Below are 14708 nucleotides of genomic sequence, written 5' to 3'. Positions count from 1 at the left end.
CCGCTACCGGCTGGGAGCGGCCGCCTTCGGGGGTCGGGCCCTGGGCCCGGAGGAGGCCGTTAGTGCCCCTCGGGGGTGCCGCCGCCCATCTGGCCCTTCCCCTCCCGACCTGGGGCGGACCCCGAGGGTCGGTGGTCCTGGGGCGGCGTTTAGAGGCTGAGCTGGGCGCTCCGGGCTGCTGCCCTCTCCCTGCCTAGGGCGCTTCGCTCGCTCGCTGGCCGGGAAACCTCGGGCCGAGTGGCTCTGGCCGTATTAACGGGCCCAGGGAGTGGGGAAGGTAGATGCTTTATTGTTCAGCCTTTTAAAAAGCTCTAGAGGGCTGCGAAGCGTCTTTGAGTTGGAAGCTTTATTTTTATCCTAAAGACCTTGAGTTACAGGAGGTATTAGGGAAGTCGATTTTCAACCCGCACTTATCTCCCTAAAGGAGATAAAAGAATGTGGCCTAAATTGATTTTTAGGAAGTTATTTTAGTACGTTTGGTACAGTACTTTGTTCGTTTGCTTTCTTGAAGACACAAAGCATAGTGAAAGTATTAAAGAAAAAACAAATAGTCACCATAAACTCATGGATTTTAATTTCATCTGTCATTCTACCTGACTTTATTCTTGTTTGCTGTGTGTGCTGTTGAAATGGCCGGAAGTTTTCACTTGTGAAATCTAAAGGCAAAAAAAAAAGAAGAAAAGAACATTGAAGACTCTTTCAATAAATCCTAGTCCTCAAATTTGAATACGAAGTTGGATGGAATGTTTTGGGAAGGAGAGAAAACTAACGGACCAAAAACGTGGTTTCACATTTTGGCTGGCTTTTGGAGAAGCAAAACCTACGTAGTTTTAAACCGCGACAAGTATTCAGCATTGCAGTGTACTGAATTTCAAATTAGTGTTTTCTTTCAATCCCCACAGAAACCAGCTCATAGTATAGAAATCTCTGTTGCTGCTTTAACACCTGTAAAGAAAACGCTTGATTGAAAAAGACCTCTACCTAATGAAGCATTACACTAGTAGAGCAGGTTGTTTTATTAGCTGTTGTTTACTGTCTTACTGGAGTAATCATAAAATTAAGAAAAGTAGTAAAAAGTAGGGGATAGGGACTTCCCTGGTGGCCCGGCGGTTAAGACTCTGTGCCCCTAATTCAGGAGGCCTGGGTTTGATCCCTGGTCTGGGAACTAGATCCTGCTATGCGGCAGCGAAGATCCCATGTGCTGCAACTAAGACCCGGTGCAGCCAAATAAATAAATAAATATTTAAAAAAAAAAAAAAAAAAAGTAGGGGATAAATGTGATGATGTGTACTAGCATAATTGTCTTAGTTTTCACTAAATAGGACTTGTTTAGATTAGGCTTTTTTAGAATTGGTTTTCTATGGAGTAGCACATGCATTTTTCATTTTTATGATTCCTAAGTCATAAAATAAAAGGTATACTCACACTGATTATTTAAAATGAAATAATAGGGAATTGTAAGAAGCAAGAAATATAAAGTCATCTCTACTTCCCCAGTTCCCCAGTGGTAGTCATTACTCACAGTTTGGTCATATATTCTAAGATTTCTTTCAAGTACCTTAGGGAACCCTAGGTTGTGTGAACTTGTTTAAAATTTACCCGCAGTGACTCGGCATGCCTGTTAAACTTTCTATGGCCTTGTGTCTTATACTGAGAAATTGTTTAACAAAACTACAGTTTAAAGTTAGTCTGAATTTTAGAACATTTTCCTAACTTATCTTTGAGATTCTAGGAGCATATTCTCTAAAAAAATATCAAGGGGGAAAAGTGAGGGGAAAGATTTTAGTTAAACGAAAAAAGTCTTTTAATTGCTGTAGAGCTGTGGTTCTCAGCCCTGCTGCTGCACATTAGAATAACTTGGGGTTTTTAAAACCTGCCAATGCTTGGGGCCCACTCACAGATTCTGATTTAATATATTGAGGGGCCAAGCAACAGTTTAAAAAAAAAAACCCCAAAACCCAAGTAATTTAATTTCTATACTAACGTATACAAATTTCTCTGTAGGTGGTTGCTTAATTTGAATTGATTTATTACTTTATAGGAAGTATAATTTGTAATATCAGTATTTTTGTATTGAGTTGATACTCTTCCATGCAAATATCTAAAGAATGCCTTTTATTGGTATGTGTTTTGATTGTTAGAATATGTTTTGATTGTTAGAATGTGTTACATATGTTTCACAGATAAAGTATCAATATATTACAAATCAGAAAATAGGTTTTAGTGGTATAGTAGGTGACTAAGCAAAGAAGTAGATTAACTCTTTTTGTCTTGAAATGATAAGGACTCCAAATCAAATATTGCCAGTTAAGAAAGTCTTATTCAACTGGAATACAGGTAATTAAAACCTTCAGGTAACCAGATTGATTTTGGTGGTGTTCTTATTTTTAGGGTAAAGTCAAATAAGATGAATATTGAATTCATTCTATTAAAAAGATTTTTATCTTTTTAATAGAATAGCCTGGCATCTATTCTATTAAATGGCTATATTAAATTAGATGCCTGTAGTATAGCCTGGCATCATTTTTAGATTCAGCCCAGTCTCTGCATTTCTGAATCTTTAATACTGTTTAGTCATAGTTGATCTTCATAAATCCATTAAGCACTACAGAATTCTAAATTGATAAAGAAAATGTGGTTTTGTTCAGCATTCTGTGCTAAGGTACAAATTTCCCCTACTATTCTGTTAAGTTGCATTTAAATAGAATTTTCACTGAAACAACATTAAAAATATACGTGTATCTACCGGCATGCTTACTGCCTTGAGACAAAACAGTGTATAAAAGCACTCCCTCACCATCACCAAAAAAGAGCCACACCCAGCAGTTGTAGAGTTGGCTGAGGGCTTTAGTGTACTTAGCCTTACATATGATGATGTGTTTTCTTTGGCCTTTTCTGTGAATTAGGAACTTTAAAGACTGCCAGTAAGAACAAGGCATGAAAATGGTATGCTTCTGTTTTTGGGTGTGTTGCTTTTGCCCTTTAGAAAATGTGGTATTTCAAAAGGAGAGTGGAAAACTCAGGTCATAACTTTACCCTGAGTCATGCACGCTACTCAGTGAAATGTTTCTATAACTGTAGTTAGGATTTGGTTTTCAAAACTCTCTGGACAGTAAGGATGAGTACTGAGGCTGGCTCTACCCCCGTGGTTCTTAACCCAGGGTGATTTTGCCTGGTTGGGACACTTAGCAATGTCTGGAGACATTGCTGGGTCTCACAATCAGGAGGTAGCTGTACTGGTATCCAGTGGGTAGAGGCCAGAGATGCAGCTAAATATCTTGCAGTGAATGGGGTAGCTCCCCACAACAAAGAGTTATCCAGCCCCAAATATCCGTGGTGCTGAGGTTGAGAAACCCTGGTCTAAACTGTTGACTTGATCTACTAAATTCTGTCTGAATTATCTGAAATAGCAATTGTAATTGCTTCCAAATAACTAGTTTCATTGAATTTATCACTGTTCAGATGGTCTTCTCAAGTATTTGAGGGACATTTAAACTTTTTTCCCCATAATGCTTTTTCTGATAGAACTTATTTCTTAAAATTTACATTTTCCATAGGAGCAGGAAGGCCAATTATAATTCAGAAGTCTCATCTACTTTTATTTAGCCTGTGCAGCTGCTTTTTTTTTTTCTTTCTTTCAGTCCTTTGAAAATTCAGAAATAATTCTAGGAAGAATCAGCGCTGTAATTTGCTCAGATCTCTACAAATTTGTCCCTATAATAATTAATTTCACTTGTTAGTCTTTCAGCCCTTCTGTTTGGGTTGTCTGTTTTTGTTTTAGTGCAGAGCTTCTTCGTTGAATCCAATGATACAACGATTGTTTGAATAGGCATACTTAAACCTATTGGTTAGTCTGGGTTAAGGTGTGTTGTGTCCAAAGTAAAGGATACGTCAGTACTTTAAAAGTAATTAGAAAAAATGTTGTAGCTTCCACATCAACTATTGGAGTCCTTTTTAATTATGCAAATATTTCAACATTTCTACATACTTCGAAATGATGGCTGATGCAGTATTGCTATGAGCTATTTACAGCACTAATCAGAATTGGCAGTATGATATAGTTCTACCACTCACTTTTTTTTTTTTTAACTTAGGTTTTAAGTTCACTAAACTTAGGTTTTCCCTAAACTTAGGTTTTCCCTAAACTTAGGTTTTAAGTTCACTTAAATGTATACAGATGGTCGGGGAACTAGGATCCCACAAACTGCGTGGTGTGGCCAAAAATACAGGTGGTAGATGTGACTGTGGTCAGGCCATATCTTTGTATGTGTATAAAATGTCACATCTGGTATTCATGTAAATGAACATAATAGAGCATTACCTCTTCATATCGAACATTAACTGTTCATGTAAGTGAGCCTTACTGTTGTTGTCATCGCAGAATGCATATCTAGACCTTGGGAAATGATTGCTTCGCTAAAGGGAGAAGGCATATAAGGTTGCCACTTAAAGGTTTTTCTAGTACTGTCCCTGGAGGTTAGATCTCCAGAGTATAAGATTACTGAGACATGGGAGTAATTTCACTGCAAATGGAGTATCTCTCCCCCTTAAAAAACTCCTAAAACAAACCCCCAAGTCTTTGGTGGGGTCCTTGCTGAGCAAGTTGCTTTCATGTTTTTATCATCGTAAATTTTGATCTGTTCTTTAGCCAGGACTATACAATTTTAAATTAAGCCAAGGCATGAATACGTTACCCAGCAAGTTTGGCCAATTTAGATATTCAGGAAATTTTCAGTTGTTCAAGAGAGATTGAATTTTAGAGCTATAAAATGGCTTTACCTAACTGCCTGATTTTGTGGACGAAGCTGAGACACAGAGAAGTAAAGTGATTTACTCACGCTGTTACCGTTAGTACGAAACTGGGCCCAGAAATCTGGTCTTTTCCTGATTGTTAGGGAAGGCCTTTCTCCTGTAGATACGCCTTCACTGTTATAACAGTCTTTGCCAAACCAGGAGCTTAAGTCATAGAAGGAAGAAATGATAGGGTCTGGTGGTATGTTTCATATAGGAAGATGGAGTCAGGGAAGATGTGAAGGCTGAAAGGTGGAGATTTGAGAGAAGTGGAGCAGCTGAGAGGATTCATTTTGATGATGCTAAATGTAGACTTATAAAATGTTAGAACTGAAAGGGTTGCTAGAGGTTAAATCTTGACTCATTTTACTGTTGAGACTGAAGACTAGACATGCCCAGAATCACACAGGTTGTTAGTGGTAGAACTGGAACAGGAACTTGTCTCCTGACTCTTTTTTTTTTTTTTTTTGGCTGTGTTGGGTCTTCGTTTCTACGCGAGGGCTTTCTCTAGTTGCGGCAAGTGGGGGCCACTCTTCATTGCGGTACGCGGGCCTCTCACTATCGTGGCCTCTCTTGCTGCGGAGCACAGGCTCCAGACGCGCAGGCTCAGTAGTTGTGGCCCATGGGCCCAGTTGTTCCGCGGCATGTGGGATCCTCCCAGACCAGGGCTCGAACCCGCGTCCCCCGCACAGGCAGGCAGATTCTCAACCACTGCGCCACCAGGGAAGCCCTCTCCTGACTCTTATACCCATATATTTCTCCGTAATACTCCTCCGAGAGTGAGCTGATGGTGGAATATCCAGGTGAATCTGTCCCTTAAGCAATTGCACATTTGGACCTAAGTGCAGGTTAGAAATTAATGAAGTTGCATCACCAAAATAGAGGGTGTAGTGAAATTATAAGAATAAAGAGCTTATTCAGGGAGAGGTTGAGAACTGCGGAAGGCTAAAGCAGGGCGTTGGTGGGTATCACAGGAGGCTGAAAAGGAGAACCGGTGAAAGGGGATGATAAAGAGGCTGGAAGAGAACTAGGAGTGGGCACTGTTGTGGAGTCCAAAAGTTTTAAGAAGTTTTAGAAGTGGTTGGCCAATGTGTTATATCACAGGTGCAGAGTTGAATGAGAATCAAGAAAGGCCTATTGGATTTGGCAGGAGAGGTCATTGATGAACTAGAGAATGGTTTCAACAGAGAGACTGAGAGGAAAGTCAGATTGCAAGGTGATAAGAAGGGAATGGGTAGATAAGTGGATGAAGACACACTTTCAGGGAGGTTGACAAAGAAAGGAGACTGGGAGGAGAAAGGGAAGAAACTGACTTTTATTGAGGTTCTTTACATGTACTGTAGGGTTTAGTGTTTACAGTACTAGGAAGCTATTATTCTATGGTAGATACTGGGGCTGAATGTGGTGGTTTCCCTACTCCCCAGGGGCTCCCAGGAGCTCATTACAATATTATTATGTTGTAATGAGTGGAATAATAGTAAAGGTTTTAGTGGAAATAGGAAAGTGGGTTCTTTTTATTGAGTCCCTAATATGTGTCAGACACTGTGCTTTGAGATGGGTATTAGATTTATAAATAAATGGAGCTACAAATGGTTAGAAATTTATCCACAGTCACATTGTGACTAAATGGTGGAGTTTTTCATTTATTCCCCAACTGTTTATTGGATGTCTACTCTCTGTGGGCACTGATCTGGTTTTTGGGGGATATAGCATTGAACAAAAGAGACAAAAATTTCTGCCTTCATGGAGCTTACATTCTAGAGGTGAGAAAGAAAGGATTTAAGCCCTGCTGTCTCTCTTGATCGCTTTTAGTGTACCGTGCAAAGTGATGGACTCTGAGAGGATGGGGTGGGCGATCAGGACAGAGGGAGGGTGAAGGTGATTGTTGAAGGATGAGCAAGTGTTTGCTGGAATCAAGTGGAAGAAACATTTCAGGCTGTGAGAACAAATGGTTGAATAGGCTGTATATTTGAAAATTTGGAATCAAGACAGGACAGGACGTGAATCCTAACTTTCTCCTAGGAGGAAGACCAGTGAGTATAAATTTACCTGGGAGGATGAGGAGAATAAAGAATTAGAGGAACGAAGGCAGTAGGGCGAATGGTGAAAGGCTTTGACTTACAGGATGGAGATTTTTTAGCTTTCAGCCATCAATCCATAAAATGTTTTTGTAGTTTTTTTTTAATAAATTTGTTTTATTTATTTTATTTATTTATTTTTGGCCGCGTTGGGTCTTTGTTGCTGCACGCGGGCTTTCTCTAGTTCCTGCGAGTGGGGGCTACTCTTGGTTGCGGTGCGCGTGCTTCTCATTGTGTTGACTTCTCTTGTTGCAGAGCATGGGCTCTAGGCGTGCGGGCTTCAGTAGTTGTGGCACGCGGGCTTAGTAGTTGTGGCTCGCAGGCTCTAGAGCATGGGCTCAGTAGTTGTGGCACACGGACTTAGTTGCTCCGCGGCATGTGGGATCTTCCTGGACCAGGGCTTGAACCCGTGTCCCCTGCATTGGCAGGCAGATTCTTAACCACTGTGCCACCAGGGAAGTCCTTGATTTTTTTTATGTAGTTGCTGTCATGATATGTTTATGTACTGTAATGAAGGCATTCATCCCTGAAGGATGAGGTAACATCCTTAAAGCAACACTCGGGGATGTTGACTTGCGTGATCAACCTAACAGGCAGGAAAGGTTGGAAGGTGACATGGCTAAAGGAGAGGGCCCTGAGGTTTTGATTAAGGGATCTATGAGATTGGGGGGCAGGTTGTCCGAGATGCGAGGATAAATCAGCAAAGGAAATTTACATGATATCTAGAAAAGGGTGAGTGGAAATAAGATTTTTACTTGGATGATCAATAATATAGTTCTCTTGTCTTAGGAAGTGAGAGATAAAGATAGTGTGGTGAAAAATGAGCAGCTCTATTTGTTTAAATTAAATTATTAGTGATGTGTACAGTTTAAAATGATTTTTCCCTTAAGTGGATCCAAACCAAAGGAACAAGATCTTTTAAAATCCGGTGTGCCCAGTATACTGTCGGAGAGAAATGCAGGATCACCCCAGCTCCCTCAACTAAATATAGCCTGGTTCTCTTCTTTTTCACTTTGCTATAGGCAGAAAGAGGAAGAGATGAGGGAAGGCTTTATCACTTTTTTTTTAAACTGTCCTTCTTAGTGGTCTTCATCTTCTCTTGAAGTGCAATTCGTTGTCTACAACTGCATACATTTTTGTCATGTGATTATTCTATCTTGTTTGTAGCCCAGGTAACTTTATCTTCCATACCTGTTGCCCTGACAACATCACCTGCATCCTTAGGGTGGTAGCTTTCTAACTGTAGAAACTGTATTACGTAACTGTATTACGGTACATATCATTCATCCTTTTTACAGTTGTTTATTGTGTGCCTGCTTTGTATCAGTACATTTACACTGCTCAGTAAACTTTAATAGTGAAATAGATAAAATTGAAAGAGCCAGTACCATGAACTTAATTGTGAACTCCTGGGGGACTACTGTATTGGTTACATCTCATAGAGCCTCCAAATAAGTAATTTAAACAAGGTAGACATTTTTCTTTCATATGAAAGTGAGCCAGCATGGCAGTTCTGCTACACCAAGTCCTCAGCCCTACCTCTCTTGTTGCTCCAGTATTCCTAGGGTGTTGCCCTCACGTGCCTGGTCCAGGGTGACTCGCTCCCACTTTCACATATAGCGAGCAGGAAGGGGGAAGATGCATGATATGGAAGTTGCTATATCATTTCCAGTCAGAACTTAGTCACACAGTGATACCCTACATACAAGGTTGGGTTGGAAATGTGTTTCTTCTGAGCATTTATATGCCCAGCTAAAAATATATTACCATAGCAGGAGGAGAAAATGAATATTGGGGGAGCAACCGGCCATCTCAGGGACTTTGGTATTGCTTTGAGTACTGCACAGTGCTTAACCTTGTGGCTTATCCATAAGGTGTGAATAAATTGTTCTCATTTCTTCTTTGATATAAAAGACTGAAGGTCTTCAGGTCCTGGATGCACCTGCTGTTATGGCAATAAGAACTCTAAGAGATTATTTACAGAAATGTTTCCTTTTTATAATAGGAAATAATGGGAAAGAAAAGTATTAGTATATATGTATTATAATGCTAGAATGACATTGAATCAATGTTTATAAATTGTTTTCCAACAGTTTGCAAAAAATTAAAAAGTGGCAAGAACCCTTTTGTTGCTGTCTGATACAGTAAGTATAAAAAGCGAGCAGCGGGACTCCCCTGGTGGCGCAGTGGCTAAGAATCCGCCTGCCAGTGCAGGGGACACGGGTTCGATCCCTGGTCCGGAGAGCTCCCACATGCCGCGGAGCAACTAAGCCCATGCACCACAACTCCTGAGCCCACGTGCCATAACTACTGAAGCCCGCACACTGTAGGGCCTGCATGCCGCAACTACTGAGCCTGTGTGCTGCAGCTACGGAAGCCCGCGTGCCTAGAGCCTGTGCTCTGCAACAAGAGAAGCCACCGCAATGAGAAGCCCGCGCAGCGCAATGAAGAGTAGCCCCCGCTCGCCACAACTAGAGAAAGCCTATGGTCAGCAACGAAGACCCAATGCAGCCAAAAAAAAAATAAAAAAATAAAAAATAAAAAATAAAAAGTGAGCAGCAATTCCCATACTTAAAGATTAGAGTCTGGCAGTCAAGCTGTTTTGTCGACTTTGCCTGCTGTGATCATTCAGCCTTCAGTGCTTCCCAGATGAAAGTGTTTCTGGGACCATGTGTATGATTTTGGCCAAATCTGCCTACCTGTTCTATGCTCAACTTAATATTTGTCCTTCAATTTACTTTATATTGATTAGTTTTTAAAACTTAGCCTCCTTCTAAGCAATAATCCATTAAAACATGGTTTTGTTTCCTAATGTTTAATAGTCATTAAAATACGTAATTATTAAAACAAGTGTCCTTTTAACTACCTAAAAACATCTCCTTTAGTACATACACTTAGGGAAGGGAAATAGTGCTTTGCCTCATTTCATTGGCCCCACTGCTGTTTTTTTGTAAACCTTCCATAAATCCACATAGCTAAGTGGCTCTGAATTTCAAAGAATTAATATCTTTGTGCTTTCAACTCTAGAAGAGAAACTACTGGTTAGTGCTTAATTTTGAACTAAAGAATTAATTGTCCCTAAAACCTTGACTAGGTTATTAAGAGTGATTTGCAAAACATAGCCACCTAAAGATCTTTTCAAGCTTTTCTCCAGAACCTGTTGAGAAAGATGCTTAACTTTTGTAAGCCTTAGTTTCTTTATTTTTCAAATGGGGCAGTATTATTTACCTCGTAGGGTTCTGAGGATTAAGTAAAATGATGTATTTAAAAGGCTTAGGGCCTTCCCCGGTGGTCCAGTGGTTAAGACTGCATTTCCCTTGCAGGGGCTGCGGGTTAGGGTTAGGGTTAGGGTTTCCCTGGTCAGAGAGCTGAGATCCCACAAGCCACGTGTTGCGGCCAAAAAAAACCCCAAAAATACACACTTAGCAGTGGCAGTCACCCTTTCTACTATTGGTGGACGTTTGGGTTATTTCTAGTTTTGGACCATTTTGAGTAAAGCTGATGTGAACATTCTTGTATATATGTCTTTTGGTGGATATACACATTTATTTCTCTTAGGTGTATACCTAGGAGTGGAATTGCTTTATCATAGTTATGTTTAGTTTTAGTGGATACTGCCTAACGGTTTTTTCTATTCCTATCAGAATGTATGAGAATTACAGTTTGTACCACAGTCTCTCCCACAGTTGATATTGTCAGTCTTTGAAATTTTAGCCACTCTGATGGTTGGGCAGTGGTATCTCATTATGTTTTTTTTTTAAAGTAATTTATTTATTTATTTATTTTTGGCTGCATTGGGTCTTCGTTGCTGTGCGCAGGCTTTCTCTAGTTGTGGCGGGTGGGGGCTACTCTTTGTTGCTGTGCGCGGGCTTCTCACTGCGGTGGCTTCTCTTGTCGCGGAGCACGGGCTCTAGGTGCGCGGGCTCAGTAGTTGTGGCTCGCGGGCTCTAGAGCACAGGCTCAGTCATTGTGGCACATGGGCTTAGTTGCTCCACGGCATGTGGGATCTTCCCGGACCAGGGATTGAAACCGTGTCCCCTGCATTGGCAGGCGGATTCTTAACCACTGTGCCACCAGGGAAGTCCTGGATATCCCTTTTTTTAAATCTCCTTTATTTGGACATGGAATTTTGTAGTTTTTTGTTTTTTTAAAAATTTTATTTACTTATTTATTTATTTTTGGCTGTGTTGGGTCTTCGTTTCTGTGCGAGGGCTTTCTCTAGTTGTGGCAAGCGGGGGCCACTCTTCATCGCGGTGCGCGGGCCTCTCACTATCGCGGCCTCTCTTGTTGCGGAGCACAGGCTCCAGACGCGCAGGCTCAGTAATTGTGGCTCACGGGCCTAGTTGCTCTGCGGCATGTGGGATCTTCCCAGACCAGGGCTCGAACCCGTGTCCCCTGCATTGGCAGGCAGATTCTCAACCACTGCGCCGCCACCAGGGAAGCCCTGGATATCATTTTTCAATGAAATGCTCGTTCATAATCTTTTACCCATTGCTATTTTTAAAGGTGAAATGGTTGTCTTTTTCTTTTCTTTTTCTATAATGATTCTGGATATGAGTCCTTTGGATTTAGGTGTTAGGAATATTTCCTCCTAGCCTGTGACTTGCATTTTTACTCCCTTAAGGATGTCTTTTAATGAACAAAAATTCTTAGTTTTAATGAAGTCGAATTTGTCATTTTTTTCTTTTATGGTTTGGTGCTTTGTGCCGTGTTTAAGAAGTTTTTACTCTTCCCATGTTAAAAAATACATATTTTAAAAATATTTGAAACTAATTTTTTTTCTCTACAACAACATAGGTGATGCTATGGAGAGTGCAAAGCCTTGTCCAGTGCAGGTTGTTTTGGTTCAGAAAGACCAACATGCCTTTGAGCTAGAAGAGAAAGCCTTGGCCAGCATCCTCTTACAGGAACACATCCGAGACCTTGATGTGGTGGTGGTGTCAGTGGCTGGTGCCTTCCGAAAGGGCAAGTCCTTCTTTCTGGACTTCATGCTACGATACTTATATTTCCAGGTAAAGTAGAATTATTTCATTTCAAATTAGAAAGTGAGACTGTTATGTCCAAAAGAGCAAACTAAGCTCATGAATTATCCTTGATGTGTAAAGTTACTCGAAATTTTAGACTTAATGGAAATTTCTTATTTCTCCTATAGAAGGAAGGTGGCCGTTCAAATTGGTTGGGTGACCCAGAAGAACCGTTAACAGGGTTTTCATGGAGAGGGGGCTCTGACCCAGAAACCACTGGGATTCAGATCTGGAGTGAGGTTTTCACTGTGGAGAAGCCAGATGGGAAGAAGGTAAGGAAGAAAAAGACTTATAAACTAACAAACACAACAAAATGAGAACTTTAATGTGTAGCCTGATAATCCAATTAAAAATGATTTTTATCAGAATGATATAAGTGCACGTTTAAAACTAATTCATGAATATAGTTTAAAAGGTCAAAGAGTAACATAAGGCTTCTAACGAAAAATAGCCGTCAGGTGCCCTAGTCCTCCGTCTGCTCATTTTCACTTCCCAGAGGCTAATGCTCTCAGCTGTTCAGATGTTACTTCTGTTCTTTACACTCTTACTCCTGTGAGCATTCACTCCCCCCACTCCTCCAGCTGTCAGCAGGGCATCTTACCCACCTCATCGAGCCTAGTAAGCTTCAGTTGTAGAGCTTCTCCCCAGGTTTCTTTGTAAGGGTCAGCAGGGGCAAGTCATGTGTCTCCTAAAGTGGAAGAGGGGATTTGGGGTTATGACTGTTTCTTCAACAGACTTTAACCCATTCCTTCTGTTTTTAGCCTCACCCTAAAGCATGCCTTCACAGCTGTTTGTGCCTCTCATTTTTGAGTCTTTCCAGGGCTTCAGGTTTCATATCCCCCCTTCAGGTTGTTCAGCTTCAGCCGTTTCCTTGATGTTAAGTAATTAAATATTTTGAGAGCTGGACAGTTGATGCATGACTTTTTTTTTTTAATGTTTACTTATTTATTTATTTATTTGGCTGCGCTGGGTCTTAGTTGCGGCACGCAGGATCTTCGTTGCTGTGTGCGGGATCTTTAGTTGCAGCATGCGGGATCTAGTTACCTGACCAGGGATCGAACCTGGGCCTCCTGCGTTGGGAGCTAGGAGTCCTAACCACTGGACCACCAGGGAAGTCCCTGATGAATGACTCTTGATCACTGTTTCCACAGCTTCTGTGTTTTTTCCTTATAAATTTCCTTATTCTTTTAATGTTTTATTTGTTTCTCTTTTTTTTTTTTTTTAGTGAAGTTTCAGGAGAAAGGTATATTGGAAAACCCTCCTTTTTTTTTTTTAGCATAGATACACATGCAGAAATGCATAGCAAAATGGGGAGATTATCACACATTTTTTTTTAAGAGAAGAGAATGTAGGAGAATAAGGAGTTTTTGGAATATAACATTAGAAACTTTTGCATGGAAGGATCTTTAGATATTATTTTATCCAGCCTTTAATTTTTTAACAGCTTTACTGAAATTTAATTGATGTTCCATTTCTCCCCTCCCAGCTTTTGTGCTTTTGTCACTGTTTTACTTTAATAACATTGTTTTTATTTTTGTTTAAGTGGTCAGTTATCTTTTAAAGATATTTAAATAATAAGAAAAAAGCCGTATATTTACCCATGCAGTTACCATTAACTGCTCTTCACTTTTTGTGTCCAGATTTTTATCTATTTTTTGCATTCATTTTTCCTTCAGCCTGAAGGACTTCTTTAATATTTCTTGTAGTGCTGCTCTTCTGGTGCAGAATTCTTCTAGCTTTCTTTCTATGTTTGAAAAGTATTTTGCCTTTGTTTTGAAAATATTTATGCTGGGTATAGAATTCTAGGCTGGCAGTTTTGTCTTTCAGTGCCTCAAAGATGTCACTCCCCTGCCTTTTTTTTTTTTTTAAAGATTTAATTTAGGGCTTCCCTGGTGGCACAGTGGTTAAGAATCCAGCTGCCAATGCAGGGGACACGGGTTCGAACCCTGGTCCAGGAAGATCCCACATGCCGTGGAGCAACGAAACCTGTGCGCCACAACTATTGAGCCTGCGCTCTAGAGCCAGTGAGCCACAACTGCTGAGCCCGTGTGCCACAGCTACTGAAGCCCGTGTGCCTAGAGCCTGTGCTCCACAACAAGAGAAAGCCCACACGCAGCAATGAAGACCCAACGCAGCCAAAAAAAAAGATTTAATTTTATTTATTTTTTTGGCTGCGTTGGGTCTTCGTTGCTGCGTGCGGGTTTTCTCTAGTTGCGGCGAGCGGGGGCTACTCTTCGTTGCGGTGCACGGGCTTCTCATTATGGTGGCTTCTCTCGTCGCGGAGCACAGGCTCTAGGCGCGCAGGCTTCAGTAGTTGTGGCACATGGGCTCAGTAGTTGTGGCTCATGGGCTCAATAGCTGTGGCTCGCTGGCTTAGTTGCTCTACAGCATGTGGGATCTTCCTGGACCAGGGATCGAACCTGTGTCCCCTGCGTTGGCAGGCTGATTCTTATCCACTGCGCCACCAGGGGAGTCCCTCCCCTGCCTTTTTGCTGACATTACTTCTGCTGAGAAATTGCTGTTATCCTTATCATTGTTCTTGTGTGTCTAACGTGTCTTTTTGTCTAGTTGCTTTTATGGGGTTTTTGTAGTCTGACTGGAGGGAACAGGTGCTGTTCTTGGCCCTCTGTGAGCCTTAGGTAGTGTTCCCTCTAACCCTTTTGAATGGCTCTTTCTCCAGCCTCAGGTAATTTCCTTATTCACATGGGCTGGTCAGGACTCAGCTGAACACTTGATGGGTACCCTCTGTAGATCCCTGGTGTTCTTTGTCTCTGTAGCTCTCTTCTCAGGTGCTCTGCCTAAGAACTCCTGTTTC

At 41.2% G+C, this 14708-nt stretch overlaps 1 protein-coding gene across 1 annotated transcript in view; it reads left to right on the top strand.

Moving 5' to 3' along the window:
• Nucleotides 1-14708, top strand: part of ATL3 (atlastin GTPase 3) — a 56886-nt gene that overhangs the window by 605 nt on the left and 41573 nt on the right. Inside the window, exons 2-3 of the mRNA XM_036860561.1 lie at nt 11667-11881; nt 12022-12165. Coding sequence (XP_036716456.1) covers nt 11667-11881; nt 12022-12165 — 359 coding nt within the window. The remainder of the gene's footprint in view (nt 1-11666; nt 11882-12021; nt 12166-14708) is intronic.

The sequence above is a fragment of the Balaenoptera musculus genome, chromosome 8 (assembly GCF_009873245.2).
Source record: "Balaenoptera musculus isolate JJ_BM4_2016_0621 chromosome 8, mBalMus1.pri.v3, whole genome shotgun sequence".
Taxonomy (NCBI): domain Eukaryota; kingdom Metazoa; phylum Chordata; class Mammalia; order Artiodactyla; family Balaenopteridae; genus Balaenoptera; species Balaenoptera musculus.
This window is presented reverse-complemented; position numbering and strand designations above follow the sequence as displayed.